Source organism: Syngnathus floridae, chromosome 5 (assembly GCF_059516105.1).
Source record: "Syngnathus floridae isolate MCC-2025c chromosome 5, RoL_Sflo_1.0, whole genome shotgun sequence".
In the NCBI taxonomy this organism is placed as follows: Eukaryota; Metazoa; Chordata; class Actinopteri; order Syngnathiformes; family Syngnathidae; genus Syngnathus; species Syngnathus floridae.
This window is the reverse complement of record NC_142417.1, coordinates 10,328,329-10,345,277: the sequence shown is the minus strand read 5'-3', so window position 1 is coordinate 10,345,277 and position 16,949 is coordinate 10,328,329. Positions and strand designations below refer to the sequence as shown.

At 39.7% G+C, this 16,949-nt stretch overlaps 1 protein-coding gene across 8 annotated transcripts; it reads left to right on the top strand.

Annotated features, from left to right (window-relative positions):
* Positions 1 to 48: 48 nt before the first annotated feature.
* LOC148398073 (rabphilin-3A-like) lies at positions 49 to 16,180 on the top strand. Of its 8 annotated transcripts, XM_088376329.1 has the most exons (21): positions 49 to 306; positions 1,298 to 1,360; positions 1,801 to 1,850; positions 3,099 to 3,244; positions 7,612 to 7,702; positions 7,813 to 7,824; positions 7,929 to 8,060; positions 8,176 to 8,305; positions 8,626 to 8,709; positions 8,778 to 8,925; positions 10,130 to 10,315; positions 10,407 to 10,589; positions 11,320 to 11,399; positions 11,762 to 11,836; positions 12,144 to 12,253; positions 12,320 to 12,446; positions 12,523 to 12,579; positions 12,674 to 12,828; positions 13,291 to 13,372; positions 13,508 to 13,604; positions 13,696 to 16,180. In XM_088376329.1, the coding sequence occupies exons 4-21, from the start codon at positions 3,148 to 3,150 to the stop codon at positions 13,824 to 13,826; spliced, it is 1,977 nt and encodes a 658-aa protein (XP_088232455.1). In that variant the 5' UTR covers positions 49 to 306; positions 1,298 to 1,360; positions 1,801 to 1,850; positions 3,099 to 3,147; the 3' UTR covers positions 13,827 to 16,180. The 8 variants fall into 8 exon arrangements, with proteins under 8 accessions (XP_088232455.1, XP_088232454.1, XP_088232453.1 ...); XM_088376328.1 differs by lacking the exon at positions 1,298 to 1,360; XM_088376327.1 differs by lacking the exons at positions 1,298 to 1,360; positions 1,801 to 1,850.
* Positions 16,181 to 16,949: the final 769 nt, after the last annotated feature.

Below are 16,949 nucleotides of genomic sequence, written 5' to 3'. Positions count from 1 at the left end.
GATCAGGTAGTGATTGTCCACTTATGCATTAGTGTTATCACTTCACATCCAGGGGTTTCCTTCCCAGTGAATCAAGGGCTTTCCATCCTCCACGCAGAATACAAGGCGAGTTCCCACGCACACCGTAGAGATCTCCAGTGCCTCGAGTCACGGACTACTCCTCCGGGCTGAATACCAAAACCTAGGTTCCGGTGTGACAAGAGGCATGCGTATTGACTAACTCCCTCGCCGGAACCAAGACGTGCATACCTCAATCTCCATTCCCCGACAAGTGACCGAGAAGGAGAGGCTGCTCTGGATTCTCAGGTGTGTGTCTTCGCATCGCCTGAAGCATGACAAAATCTTGAAATTACGCATCCTCTAACTGAAGCCTACGTGAGCGTCGCGCGTCCGGCCACTGACTTGAATGGATGCAACCTTTCATTCACAAGAGAGGAGGGCCGACAATTATCTTTTACGAGAAGCGTCTTTCATTGTCTGCTTATTAATTTGAATGGGCAGAGATAGCCACTTAGACACTGAGTCATCTGAATGGAAAAATGGCAATTTGTGCAGATCATTGTTCATGCATGTCGCTGCTGTTAATTAACCTGGGTGAAGGACCAATTATGTGCATGATCATTTGATTGATTTCTTTGTTTTAGGAGAAACAGTACCTTGCATTATTCTGAAAACCACATATGGGATTTATATGGAGCAAATTACCATTCATGCAACGGTGCTGAGCGTGAATTCAGTTTGAAGATGCATTAGACAATATGCTGTGTTCTATTTTTACATCTTCTAAAATGCATTGTGAACATGACAAGCTGGCCGCCCTCATGCAGTGCTTTCTTCCTGCTGACAGTCAGATCTGGAATAAGACCACAGAACTGGTAAACCATGTAGGACATTGAGTGGTTGCGTTCCTTGGGCGTTGCTGCGGGAATTTTAGGAGCTCGATGGAACACCTCAATGAATGCTTTCCAGTTATGATGTGGACAGGGGTACATGCGGCCTCCAGCTGAGCCAATGAGCAGGTGCTTGTGTCACCTCATTGTTGTGTTGTTGTCTCACTTTGCACCCACGAGTTACTACCATTGTCAACTGCTACTGGAGGGTGTCAGAAGGAGCTGGTTCTACTATCTCCAACTCCTCCTACAGACCTGAAGCCCAGAGATTAACTGGGGGAGGGGAGGAAAAAACAGAATACTCAGTGTGAGGAATATCTGCAGCTCCCTCCTCTCACATACTATACACCTACAGTGTATTTGATTGGACCATGATATGTATGCTTAGACCTCTTTTATTTTTACAGGCTCGTCAAAATGGTGCAAGGCGAGGAAGAACATCACGTTAACATGTGGAGATGTGTGTTTAGGTAGAAATGAAAAAGACGGAGGAGTGAAGTTAGCCCTCTGCATGCTAACTGCATTATTTAGAACGGAGAGAATCAAGGCGACCGTTACCAGATTCCAATGTTTTTGGTCCGTCTTCCTTCTTAACTATGTCCATGACACATTTGAGCTAGCTGCGCCCTATGTGATCCACTGACACGGTTTGTAAAACAGAGGCCCATTTAGCGTTGCACTGTACTCCCATGATCATGCACACTAGTGGTCACACATGCTCTCAAACCGTGTTAAATCATTTTTGCTTCCTCTCACCCTGCTGTTACCATGGTCACAGTTGGCGAAAGGTGCATACGTGTCACTCACAATCTCTTTTATTCGTACAGTTTGGAGCCCAATAACAGGAGCGGTTGGTTTTGTACTATGATTTCCTTTTGTTTCCCAAGCAACCTTATTCTGCCATTTGCAGTCAGTCTGCAGAGGGGAGTGTCTTCATCTGAAAACTCATCAGTGCAGTGGGTGAGAATCAATGCCTTTTTAAAATAGGGATTAGATCTCCTGAAACACTCTGGCATATTGGAAGAGACGGAAGTAATTAATGAGGCCTTTGACCAAGTTTTTCCCAAAAGAGCAGGAGTATAAGAAAAGTTCAAAATTCACCTGAGTCATCCTTTCGTTTCTAATACTAATTAATCAGTAGCAGCGTCAAGGTCTAACAGAGATCATTCCAATTGACCTCATATTTGTTGGGATTTCGGAACAAAATACAATTTTCAATTTATTCTGTTGCCGTGACTAAATACACAGCCAATCATTTAAATAACGGTCCAGCCATTTTTAAAATGACAATTAACCATCAAATAATAAAACGTGTAACTTTTGTTAACAAATAATGCGAACGCATAGGAGCTAGCCCAGTCTGCAGTTAGTGGTAGCAGCAAAGAACATTAGCAATCGATTGACTGTCTGGACTTTCCTGTCTTTTCAGCCTCTGTGTCTTCATTTTGCTTGCAGCGAAGATAAAGGAATCTGATTAGGGTGTTGTCTTCCTGGGGTGTCCATGAACAGACTCCCTTTGACAAAATAGCCTTGTGGATCTTAGTCCTTCGTTTGAAAATGGTAACAGAACCGCAAACTCGAGCCTTTACTGAATGGGCTGAATCTTGAAGGAACAAAGATGCAAAGTTCTGTTCTGTGAGACCTTGAAAATCATACAAATATTGCAAAGTAGTTTGGCAGTTTTTTGACACAGTGTTGCTCATTCCAAAGATGCATGATTCTTGTTGCCGATTAATTTTTTTTTTACTTGTCAATAGAAGCAAGGGGAAGGGCATGATTGTCTTCAGATTCGTCATGAAAAACATGACGTGTCACCCTAATGGAAAATGTGCTGCTGCAATACAGATACCAGAGATAACATTAATATCAACAATTCTCGTAAAAGCAAATGCTAGCTTGAGTTTTGGGAATAGTAATTAGAAGTTGGAGCAGAGGTAGGACAGATTTTCAGAAGCCATTGTATAACAGAAAATGTTATTAACCATGTTATATTAGCAACAAAATAACATGTTGTGGGGATATACTGTATAAATAGTTGTTACCACAGACTTTTAAATTTTAATTTAATGATATGTTTAATTGACCTGAGATCAGATGACTGGAAATAAGTGGCCAGTGCATCAACAGCCATTGTAATTCAGTATAAGTTGTGCTGATTTAAGAATGGAAATAAGCCAGTGCGAATGACTCAGCATGTCTCTTGGACAGGGCAAAGGGCACAGCAGAATTAGCAGCAGGTTAGCTTGTTGGACACTGGATGCTCTTTCCTGTTTGTGCTCCAGCGATGCGGGACTTGGAACTTTGCCTGCACAGACAATTTGAATGCACCAGTGCAACACTTGTCCATTTGAGAGGTGAGGAGCCCTCACAGATGGTTTTCACTTTTCGCAGATGGTGTCCGCCAACACTAATGTCTGAACGAAACATATTTTGTTGATGCAGCACACCTAAAACACAGACAGCTTTACTGTATCCCACGCACAGGCTTGTTCTCACTTAATAGCCACTGTGGATGTTTGATTAAGATCTTAGAATCCGAAAGCTTACAGAAATGCCTTTCGAGGGGGCGTACACAAAGTGAACTGCACTGGGGGTTGAAGTTGTAAATAATTAAGAAATGCTGAGTGATGTTTTCCTCCAGCAGTGAAGGGCTGCATGGTGCAGTGCACTTCAGTCCAAGTCTACTCTTCGCAATGAGGATGGATGGCGTTGGCGGACTAAATGGGTGCCCAGTTTTGCTCCATTTGATATCTTTTCGACAACATCTCTATGGACTATCTATGTTCTAATGTTGTCGTTTTAAATTTTTCTGTTCACCCAATCCGAGTAGATTGGTAGAATGATCTTTAGGTTATAGCTTTTTTTCTTCATTAAATCACATGAAATGTCAAACTGCTAAAAAAAAATCTGTTGTAAAACATATTAAAATATAGACTTCAAACAAAAGAAATAAACAATAAATACCAACTTACTCAACTTGCTAGCACATGTCTACTGAATTTTGTCAAGCTTTTCTGTTTTAGCAATGCTGGGTAAAGTGCCAAGCTATAATTAGAATTCCTTTTTTGTGACTTTTGATTGAATCAGACCAACAAACAGCTTTTATCTGCATGAGAAGCTCTGAAGTGGGCATGTGATTTGGTTCTTATTTGCAGTACAATTTTCAATACAAAGGATGGATCTTTTACTGGCCTCATGGATTTGGAAAATTGTGGTCTGTAACTCAAAAAATGAACAACAGTTAATTTTTAGAGTGCCGTGAGTCTGAAAATGAATCTTAACTTGGTAATCATAAGAGAATGGCTTTTCAAAGGCATAATTGGTCATCATTTATTTATTTTTTCTGCATTACAGATCGCATGTGTTCTCATGTGAGTGGATAGTTGGGATAGTATAAGATGTAAAATTTGTTGTTTTTTGTTCATTTGTTTTCTAGCTCAAGGTATCACAAAAAGGCTAGTTTTCCTGATCAAAGTTAAATTTAAGTACATAAATGAAATTGATCTCTGATTCTCATTAACCCATTTCAGAAATGTCCTTCTTCAAGTATCACAAGGGAGTTCTTGCCCTGGAAAATGAATCGTGTTTCTTTTGCTATTAAACATTACAGAGGGGACATATTAGGATGTAATAGAAATTTTGATGACTGACGTAGTTGCTGTTCTCATTTTGAAACTTAAAAGTATGTTAAAGTGTAACAATCACAACCTTTGTTGGGATTGTTTTATACAGTATTTATAAATCTATTTCTTTCGGAAACATTGAAAATGAGCCGAGTGGCACAACTTGAACTTTTATGAAAACTTAATGCTATATTGGAAGGTCAAAGTGAACAATAGTTTTTGCTGTCTTTAATGAAGTTCAACAAATAATTGATTTCTACTTGTTTCCATTCTTCATTACGTATGTGGTTCTGTGCATTTCATTTAACGAAGCCCTCACTATGGATGATGGATTAAACTATGACTTGCTTACAGAGCGATTTACAAGAATACGAATAATGTGCGCGCATGCGTATGGTTCGGCCCAACACTTAGTGAGTCATTTTGTCATCCTGGCCGGCCCACAGAAAATTTTCTGGCTACTCCCCCCTGCTAACACTTGAATTTGTCTTCCAACCAAAACCTGTCAACTCAACACTATTTCTGTGGTGGACAGCTAATGTCTTCCCTTCCCTGCGTGGTATGCAGCTGTGAGATTCATAATGATCCAAATTGGATCAATCCATCATTGTCCTGCATGCCTTGTTGTCATCATGCCTACTCTCATACCGCACGTGAATGGTAAAAATTCTCGTGAGGAAAATGATGGCTGAGCTCTGCGCTTTTACTTTTAGCGATCCTGCAATAATGAGTCATACACCTGCTTTTCAAAGTCACATCAATTCATGCTGGTAATTCTTGCATTCACTTCAAGCAACTAAGGAAAGAGTGCATGGCCATGCTTCTAAAAATGGCTGACAGATGCTTTGTGCGTAAAGTGTGCTCAGGGACTACAGATCTATTGACTGTCCTCCTTGGCCCATAAACGCCTTGCTAAACACATCTCTTCTTCCTTCATATGAAATTCTATCTAGGATGTCGATGCATGGATGGCTTCATGTTTATTTTTTTACATTTGAGTTTACTGTGCATGTTAAATGTCCATTAAATGTACATCTTTTCTTTTTTTTTGCGTTTGTGCAAGACTGACACCATCTGTGTGTGATTTATAGAGGAGACAGAATAATTGCGTTTTTAACCTTGACCGATATGATGCCATAACTATGGATTAGTATGATCTGTATAACATTAAGGTTGGAAGACAGTATATTATAATTGGACACTAATTGGTGTTTAAAGAGTTTGCATTGTATTTGGTTTTTATTCTCATCCTTACATGTTTTCAATGATTCCTGTCTAAAATGATTGGCACTAAATGAGATTACTTTAAAATTCAGACTAATTGGGTTCTTTATCTACTCCTCTCCGTTCTCGGGTAGTTTCTGACCGTCATGTTGAATTGGGTAAATTTGTAGTTTTCTTTTATAACCAACAACTGACAAAAATGATGGAATTGCCAGTCTCGCAGGATGCTCATTTAGTTGTTTAATTTTGTCGAAAAAAAAAGCAGATCACAGATATGACATATCTAAAGTAATTTCAAATAGCAAATGTGAGTTGGTATATTTGTTTTGCAAATGGAAATTTACAATTTTCCATCATTTTTATTAACTCAGAATTGATTGATTCTTTATTTCCCCCCCCTCTGCTTCATCCAAACAAGTTACTGTACCACTTCTCATTTCTTGATTTATTCTAGTTTTACTTAAAACCAGAAAGTTGCCAATTGAAATGACTTTAATTTTGTGCTATTTCCGCAATCTCCTTTTTTTTCTACAAGATAAACCCATACTGGAGATTCCATCAAATTTGCTCGGGGATGTAGTATAATGTAAGAACAAGACAGTTGACATGTTGACTTCTGCTGGCTGGTTGTTGCAGTGGCATCAAAATGAAAAAGTCCACACCCAGTCGTGCAGTCCTACGGCTAGTACAGTAAGTTTTTTGCTCTTCCCTCAGTCTCACAGGCAAGGCGCTGACAGATTATGGCTCACAAGGTATGATCTCCGATGCACCATCTAGTGCATTAAAGCGATCAGCCGAGTGAGTGAGAGTGTGATCTTACGGCCGTGGAATGATTGCATGGGAAAAACTGTTGACAGGAGAAAGCTATTGATTTTTCTCCCTTTTCACATTCTCACTGTTGTTCATCCCTTTACTGCTATACAGTAGCTGCACTCTCTCCATCATGCACCATCGCAATTCGTACAACGCTCCTGAGGCTTTTGGTTGCTGCAGCCTGCGGGGCTTCACAGTATGGTGCTTCTTGCCCTCAGGATATACAGAACAATGTTTGACCCCATCACATTTGTCCCAAAGGGTTTTCAGGGGACATCCAAACCAATGAAAGACGGTCAGAAGTAACGTTTAGTCGTGTTCTCACCTTTTATAAATGTATGTAATGCATTTTCAAGAATAACACAATATACAAGTTTTGTGTTGTAGATGTCTGATGTTTCTTCACTGTCTCTAATCCTCCTCCGGAATATTCTGACATGCCACTAAAATGTGCTATTTATCGTACACCCCATGCAACTGATTAAATGGGAGAAGTAGACTGTCGACTAGACTATAAATACAGCACAAAACCTGCAAATTTGGATAACTTGCATTTGGTCTTCTAGCAGATATTGCTGAATGCTTCAGGGCCGTGGATTCATTTGAAACATGCAGATGAATGTAAAAGTAATTATCAGATGAATCATTGATTTATGCCCATTGTGATGGTCATGAATGTGAGGTCCTCAATTATCCAGTTTTGACTCACCCCTTTCATCAATCTGTAGCAATTAAATGTATCTGGTGGCTTGCCAATTATAGCTCTGCACTGTTCTGGCCCATTTAGACCGAATGTCCTCTCTGATGACTGAGCAACCTGTAGTTGTAGTTAAGTCAGTGCAGCGCAATCACGAGATAAAAACAATAAAATAGCTAAATGTGGGTACTAGAGGATTTAAATCAGACCTAATCAATATTTTAATGACTCTTGACTATACTTATTAACCCCCCATAGCCCCTCCCTCACACGCTATTAATTTCCACTAATTAGACACAACAGAATCCTAACTTTACAATTTCAATCTTACTGGACTTTCCTGTTGTATTCATTTGTCTTGTAGAATGTGTTAGTGCTGCCATGACTGACACGGTGATGAGCAATAGCTCGGATCGCTGGGCGCCCAACGACAGGCAGAGAACCATGCACGCTAGGTGAGCACGATTATCAGCACATGGTGTTGTCATTTGACTGTACAATCACCAAAGTCTAATCCTTTGTTTCCACCTGGGTTCGTCCAACTATTGTGCGATCTGTGACACAGTGATAAAGAACAGTAAGTAGATAACACTATCTCATCTCCACATTTGCTGTATTTTTGTGCCCGCTAACTGTAAAGAAGGAAACTAATAATAAAATGATCCACTGTTTGACTGACAGGGGCAATTGGACCATGCAGTCAGGCCCGGCTCCTGGTTCTACTCCAGATCTGACAGATGAAGAAAAAGAAATTATAAATGGTGTGATTGCACGAGCTGAGAAAATGGAGGCCATGGAGCAAGAGAGGATTGGGTGAGACACTGAAATTGGCCACTGCATGGAAATCTTTTCAATCCACAGTGATCATTTAACTTGAAGCCATTTTAAGCGACATGTCAGTTACTTTAAGTCAGGTATGCTTCTGCAGGCGCTTAATAAACCGCCTGGATGACATGAAGAAGACTGTGTGTGGGGATGGACTGTCTCGCTGTGTGCTGTGTGGGGAGCAGCTGGGTACACCCGGGGTCAGCTCGGTGGTGTGTGAGGACTGCAAAAAGGTAATAACTGCAAATTAGAAACTGATGTGATGTGAATGCTGACAGAAATGCTACAGTATTACTCAACATCACCATCGCATCAAGAAATCCCCACATACTGTACGATGTGCCGTCTTGGAACGAGAGTTGCACCAGAGCGACCTCGTTGGTCGTTCACTGAAGTCATTTCCACACAAATGTGAATTTGTGACTCCAAACCTTTGGAACAAAAACTTTATACCGCTCTATTTGATTTAAGACAACATTTCACCATCATATAATCTTCTCTGTGATGCTATAAATGCCAAGTAGTTGGTTATTTCTGTTTTCCGATTACATAGAACATGTGTACTAAGTGCGGTACCCAGTGCGGCAGCAGGCCCCGTGCTGTGTGGCTGTGCAAAATCTGCAGAGAACAGCGAGAGGTGAGTGCTCTGTGCTAGGAAATGAAGAACTTCCCATTAGAAAGGCCATCACATATTTTTTTCCTCAGGTGTGGAAACGGTCTGGTGCCTGGTTCTTTAAAGGATTCCCCAAACAATTCCTTCCTTCACCCATGCCATTATCTAAACCGAAAGAGCAGCCTGCCCAGGAAGTAGACTCCAAACCCAGAGAGGAGGCAACTCAGCATCAACAACCTGGTGCGTACAGCAGCCTGTTGCTTTGAGTTCTGGTCTTAATCATCTTTCAGCGTCGAGTAACTTGTAAATCCTGCAACACATATTTTTATTTGCACATTATTTTCACTCTCAGGTGAGAGTCGGAGTTTCGGGCAACTTATTATACACTAATTGTGTGCCTACATTTTTATTTTTGTTGTATCAACATGTTAAATGCTGAAGTGGGACTGACTACATTTTATGATTACATTTTCAAATGATTACTTTTACTACTTGGTACTTTGTTTACACATTGTGCCCAAAAACCCCAACCTTCCTCTTCACCGGGTTCCCAACCTATACTCCGGATCATGTTTTTGTCATTGCATGAGTACCCCTTAACTCAGATGTGATTATTATCCAAGAGTAAAATGTAACAGCTGATTATTAAATTAAAATAGTTTTATTTAATTCATACTTTTAAGGAATTAATGCTCAGTCATTGTCTTTTTTAAAACTCAAATTAAACATAAAATATCGCATGAGTTCAAGGCCTGAGAGACTCACAAAAGCATAAAAAGTAAATAAAATGTGCCACGTTTCTTGCCAAATGGATTTGTCCTTTTTATTTATGAGCAATTCATATGAGGCAGCTTAAATTTTGTTAGGCCCGAATGCTGACCCTATAATCCAATTGTAATAGTTGCATTTGTAGAAATCGTTCAGCCAGCCAATGTTGGACCATTTTTCTGTTATCCAATTTTGATGAATATGTTCAAACTGTAGCCTCTGTAATCTTGTTTCTGTCTTTGCTTCTTCTCCATCTTCTTTTACACACATAGTCTTCTGAAGACTTTTACTGAGAGCTTATTCCGGTTACTCTTTCTTATCACTCCACTTTAGCAACTTTGACACATCCTCTTCTTACCTCCACTAACCTCAATACATTTTCACTCTAAGTGCTGCTCAGTGCTTCTACATGGGACACTTTGTCACATGACTTCCCGATAATAGAAAGGGCATGAACTATACAATGATTCCATGTGTGCACTGGAGTTGATTGCTGCAGCTTTTTGTACAGAATGTAGGTCAATGCCTTTGAACAAAAAGCCGCAACATCAAAACTACCCAGAGAGACTGGGGAGTTATTACATATTCTGCTGCAGTGAGAGCCTGAAGTGCGAATATATACGTCTCCCTCATGAATAGTGCGTTTGTGTGTTTACTGTATTCTGCTTATTTTTAGGAGCAGAGCTCAAAGGCCGTGCTGGTTACCCACCTGTGGCCCCTAAGCCATCAGTTGTGCGCATGGCCTCAGGCAGTGCTGGCCCTGAAGAAGCAGAGCAGGGAAGCCCAGTTGTGATGAAGAGGATGGTGCCCGTTCAGAGCTCCAGACCGCAGCCCGTTGTGACGCCATCTGTGGCTCCACAGGGTTAGGGGCAGCTAGGCCTCGTTTTCTTAAGCACGCTCTAATTAATGCTCCTCAATTGGAATCAAAATCTATATCCTGCATGTGTTTGTAGGTCAGGTGGGACGTGAAGGAGGTGCTTACTCTTCTGGTGCAGTCCCTTCAGAGCAAAGAGCACCTCCTGCAGTACGAGAGGACAGAAGACAGCCTGCCGCTTACACTGCTCCTCCTGCCCGACATCAACCTCCCCCTGCGGCGGAGGAAGAGGAGGCCAACGACTATGATTCCGATGAAGCCAGTGAGTACATCACGTGTACATTTTATTCATTGGGGAAACACTGCCTCACATGTTTTGGTCCAGGGAGACAATTTTTGTCCCTAATTTTAGATAGTCATTCACTTGATTAATTTCTTTCAAATTGCTGGGTGTTCTGAAGTTTTAAAAAAGCATTAAGTACATGGGAATTTACATTTTGGACTATGTGGGAACTGCTTCATTTGAGTTATTTTACAAAAGAGCAAAAGTGAATCATTTTTCTAGCAGTATACCTTTAGAAGTGTAAACCGGCCACAAGCTATCCATACTCACCAACTCGTTCAAAGGAGAATGTAAAATACTAAACTCATAATCATATGTCCTATACATAATACATGTTTAACACAACGTATTAAATTTCACCCTTGTTAAAGATCAGATTCCATTGTCATTCACTTATGCCGTAGATTAAAGTTTGATGATGTGATTATTCTCTGGCAAGACTGAGCTTTCTCCCAAACTTGCATTCAAAAGCAAAATGTTACTCTTCCTTTAATTACTTAAAAAGCACACTCCCTGTTTCTGTGGTTCTATCGTATCAATCACTCAATAAATTGATAGTTTTCTCTCATGCCAGAAGGGCTATTGGTTCTGCAACAGAGGCCACAAAAATATGCAGCATACATAAAACACATGATTGTGATATATGTGATTAAAAGCATAACACCAAAAGACCAAAACGAGTGTGCTGACTTCTCTTGTTCCCTTTTAGCCACTCTGGGCTCTCTGGAGTTCAGTCTGATGTATGACCAGGAAAGCAACAGCCTTCATTGTAGCATTCTCAAGGCAAAGGTGAATCTCTCCTCATTCAGTACTTCCACCCAGGGACAATTTGACTCAAATTTAATAATAAAAAAAAAAAGTCAATAATTAATTAAGCAGACGTCTATTTCAAATGTGATCAAATTAAAATGCAAATCAATGCATGTTTGTAGTTTGACAAACCCCCTTAGTATGTAATAAGGTGGCTCCTATAAACAGATCCAGGTGTCTTGTGTGTTCAAGCGAGTGTTATCGTGCAACTGCTGAATGTGTTTCTGAAAGCTATTCTGAATACTATCACAGTAATACTTTAAATTTTTACTCAATTTATTTGAACTCAACGTACCCCCTGAAAGTTCTGCATTTATGAGTTTATTCTTGTCACCCCCAAGGGCTTGAAACCAATGGATTCCAATGGACTGGCTGATCCTTATGTCAAGCTTCATCTGCTGCCAGGAGCTAGCAAGGTTGAATTCAAAACAAACAAAAAACACCTTTAAAAATAATAATATGCAGTGTGTCTGAAATGAGCAGAAAATTTAGGTGAAATGATTTTCGGGCCTTCTCAAGCTCAAGCCTGACACCTTGTGGTTATAAGGAAATAAGATGATTAAAAAAGAGGTGTGGTATCCAGAAAGCAGCAGCAGAATAAATTAAGCCATGAATATATCTGCTCCAGTTGCCATGCAGGCACTTCCTAGAACAATGAGCTAAAACATGAAAGCAAGAAACATGAGCTCTTGTAGTTTGTATGTGTCCTGTTTTTATTAACAGTCAACAAAGCTGCGCACAAAGACCTTGAGGAACACCCGCAACCCTGCGTGGAATGAGACTCTCACTTATCACGGCCTGACGGATGATGACATGCAGCGCAAGACCCTCAGGTGGAAATGGTCACACTCAGATTAACTGGACTCTTACAAAGGCCTTGTACTGGTGTCCCGGCGCAGGTTGTCTGTCTGTGATGAGGACAAGTTTGGCCACAATGAGTTTATCGGTGAGACCCGAGTGGCGCTGAAGAAACTGAAGATGAACCAAAAGAAAAATTTCAACGTGTGTCTGGAGAGAGTTGTTCCTGTGAGTGACGATGATTTGCAACCGTACTTTCTTCTTTCTCCGTAACTAAACCACTGATGTAATGTCTCCCTGACAGACAAAGAGAACAGCGACAGCCGGTGGAGCACGAGGCATTGCTCTTTATGAAGATGAGGTGGTTTGAGAGCATAGCTAAATGCGACGCATTAGCCCATTTTTTTTCCAAACGCTATTATATACTGAATGTCTACTCATGCTGTGTTTTCTAGTCTGCAAAAGATGGCGGAGAGGTAGAGGAACGTGGTCGCATTCTTATCTCCCTCATGTACAGCACTCAGCTGAGCCGCCTCCTTGTGGGTGTCGTGCGCTGTGTTCATTTGGCTGCCATGGATGCAAATGGATATTCTGACCCCTATGTCAAAATGTAAGTATAAGACTATTCATTTTGGGTTGCTTAAATGGGTCAAATGGTATTTAAGGTGTACCCTACTTCTCACCCAAAGTGATGGAATAGTCTCCAGCATACCCGCAGCCCAGATTAAAAATATAAATTGTATTCTTGTTTGACAATCTTGTATATGTTGAATATGATTTAAGTGTTGGATTAAGTGCTTTTTAAGTCCATGATTTTTTTTTACATTATTTTCCACAATTATTATGAATAATTTGTTTCAGGAACAAATAAAATAAAACATGGTAAATACCTTTTACATTCAATGTTTTCCTTTCATTTCCTCTCAGTTTTTGTGTTCAGTCCAGCATGAAGACATTTTTGGTGTGCAATTTGCCATCGCTGCAGTGTTTTGAAAAAGCTTTATACTGCTCTAGAAAGTATTTGGATTTGACGTTGGTAAAGGTGTTTCAAACCTGCCTCTATAATTAACAGAGTTCTGAAACCTGACATGGGCAAGAAGGGCAAGTGCAAAACTCAGATCAAGAAAAGGACTTTAAACCCAGAGTTTAATGAGGTTTGTAAGAGATTTGTTGCTAAAATACAAATATGAGTAATGAAGAAAACAAATGACTTTTCCATATGACTACTGATCAACACTTGAATACGACAAATACCCTATTTGGAAATCTGTGTCTTGATTCCATTTTAGGAATTCAGCTTTGATATTAAACACAGTGAACTGGCTAAGAAGACTTTAGATGTCTCTGTGTGGGATTATGATATCGGGAAGTCCAATGACTACATTGGTAAATATTTCGTCAGGATCGCTGTGATGAAATCAAATGGAAATGTAAGAATTAACTTCAGAGCTCTTACATTTGAATACCATCCCTGCAGGTGGTTGTCAGCTGGGCATTACCGCCAAAGGAGAAAGGCTAAAACACTGGTATGAGTGTTTGAAGAACAAAGACAAGAGGATCGAGCGCTGGCACACCTTGATGAATGAGAATCACACCGCTAGTGATTAACTACCTGTTACAAACAGCATGAGCTAGAACACCCCCGCCTCCTTGGTCTTCATTTCCCTCTCTGTGCATCTTTTATGTATTCCTTGTTTTGTTCAGCATTATTTCACCACCTGACACATGTACTGCTCTCGTGCCTCCTGTTTTTTTCCCCCTTTCTCCCCCTGTGCTGGCTTGAGCCACTTCTGAGAGATGCACTATATAGATAAAAGTGACCACTTATCAATTGATTCATTAATCAATCAGGAGTTGCCCTTAATATCCTATATGACCTTTCAGACAATTCTATACTTGCAACTTTGTGAGAAGAGATGCGGAAATAACATTTTCTGTTCCAGCAGGAGTTTTTGGATTGATTGAGTTTTGTGTTGACTAACATGCACAGAACCCCAATCTTAATCCCATCAAACGAGAGATAATGATCCATCACATAAGTGATTTCTGTTCTTTTGGAGGAATGGACAAAAAAAAAAAGAATAAAATAAAACCGCACTGGCACACCCCAATCTTACCAGAACACTGGACGCTTTAAAGGATGCACCAATTATATTTTAATTTTAACTTTTTCTATAGCGTGTGCCATAGTTAGCATAAAAGCTGCTTATTTCCTAAAAACAAACTCCAGGGTAAAGATGATAAATAATAATAATGATAATAAATAAAAGAAAAAGCTCAGTCCACGCTTGTGGCCTTTGTACCCTCCCAAAATGGAGTCAAGCGCATGTTAAATAAACAGGTGTCGCTTACCCAAAAGTATATGTCCTAAAAGCCAGCTAAAAGCACTGCAAATTAAGCTTTGCCATTCAAAAAAGTCAGTTTTCGGTGACCTACAAGGATGAAATTATAGATTTAAAAAAAAAATACTTGTTTGTGTGGACTTAGTCAGCAATGTCATTTATATATACAAGACATGTAGACAAATAGTTGCACAATTGTACAGTGGTATTGCTGAGCCTAAGACATTGGTTGCTTCTAATGTAGGTGTTGAAAAAGAAAAGCAATATGTTGTAGCAGCAGAGGTCACAATCATTACTGAGGAACCTAAAAGCAAAGAGCTTGCGCCTAAACATTCACCACAATGTCTAGCGTGTTAGTTTTGCTATCTTGTGTGACATTGTCACACCAGAGTATATAACACTTGAATTATACGAGCATGCCAAACGACTGACGTGTAAGAAAACACTGAACATAATGTATATAACCATGAAGAAATGTTTACATACTGATACATTGCTCAGGTTAGGATAGAAATGACATAGATGACTCATGAGTCTTTGGATCCACCAATTGATGTTAATTTGTGATTTGATAAGAGCACACCGAGGTAAATATTATTAGGTGTACGTATGTGTGGTTATTTAATCTGTGAAATTTCAGTTTGTGGTTGTTGACACTCAGACAGGTTTTCTATGTCAAGTTTTACACGGAATGCACCCGGTGAGCGTTCACTTCTTTAGGACGAAAAGGTCTAATTGTTTTTGTTGTGTGTGCAGCCTTACCTGCATGCACTGTGCTTGTGACTCTCATGTGCCTGCGGCAGTAGTGGCCCACTCTTACCCCAACACACCATTTGCACAATGCAGGATTATTCTGCTACTCCCTCTCAATTCATGGCTTTGGCGTGTATTCTGTAATCACAGCAAACCAAGCAAAGCACACCTTACAAAGTGGAATGACCTCAACTTATACAGCTGTTTGCAAGTTATTCCAAGTACAAAAACAAAAAATTCTATGCATGAAGTTTATTGTGGTACAAAATATATACAGTATACAAATCGATATAGAGATATGTATACAGTATGTACAGTATATAAATTTGTGTGTGTGTATATACATATATACATATATATATATATATATATACACACACATACAAATAATAATTCTATTAATGTTTACATATCTTTCCTTATAGTTGATATTCAAGAGGCCATGTTCTGCATGATTATAGCATAATTTGAAAAAACTGCTAAGTTTATTTGATAAGCATATAATCACATGGCTCTTAACAGGTAGCAGCTGCAGATTGAAGAGAGTCGTGTCTTTCATCACTGTCTTGTTGTCTCTGCACAACATCCCTGCCCCCTGTGGCAGTGTGTAAAGTACCTGCCGGTAGCATCTTGTATATGATTTTATTTTGTGCTGCTTTGGCCATCGTGGTCATTACAAGAGATCGACGCAAATCACGTTTGATTGATTGTTTGCTTTAAAACAGAAAACTCTCAGAGCATTCTGCCAATCTTGATCTCTGTTGTAAATAGAATAGTGCATGCAGTGGGTACTTGTATGTTTGCACACAATGTTGCATGTAAAGATTTTGCAGAGGTAACACAGGTCAATAAAATCAGATAAAATCAGTTCCTGTGTTGTGTTGAAACAATGTCCTCCGTGGTCATGGGTAATTAAACATTGATGTGTATACTGAATGAATATGCATTATCATCATCAGAGGAGTTGTAAAAAAAATAAGAAAAGAAAATCTAAGGACTGGAAGTACTTAGTTATTTGATTTCATCCATTTTGAATCCCATGTGCACTTTATAGGAGTATGTTGTAAATACCAATTTACTGAGCTTTTTAAGCTTCTCTAAATTGTCCTTAGGTGTGATTGTGAGTGTGACTGGTTGTTTGTCAATCTGTGCACTGTGATTGGCTGGCAACCAGTTCAGGGTGTCCCCTGCCTACTGCCCAAAGTCATCTTGGATAGGCTCCACCGCACCCACGACCCTTGTGAGAAAAATGGATGGGTATACAAACAACTCTTCATTCCTTAGATGACTTATTAGTGTGGCGACAACTTAAATGCATACAATCTATCTACAATATCTTAGTGGCAGCAAGCATGAGGGGTTTCCTTAAATAATTTTGTTTTTGCAGCATGAACCTTGAACTTACACAAGCTCAATGGTATTGGCCATTATGTGACATACATTATTGAGCAACTTAGAAGTACCGTAATTTTCGGACTACAAGTCGCGGTTTTTTTTCATAGTTTATGGGCAACTTATAATGAGGAGCAACTAATATGTGAATTTTTTCAAAAATGTTCCCAAAAAAAAAAAAAGTGATACCGCGATAAACGAACCGCGATGTAGCAAGGGATTACTGTAATTTGAATTTCAAGTG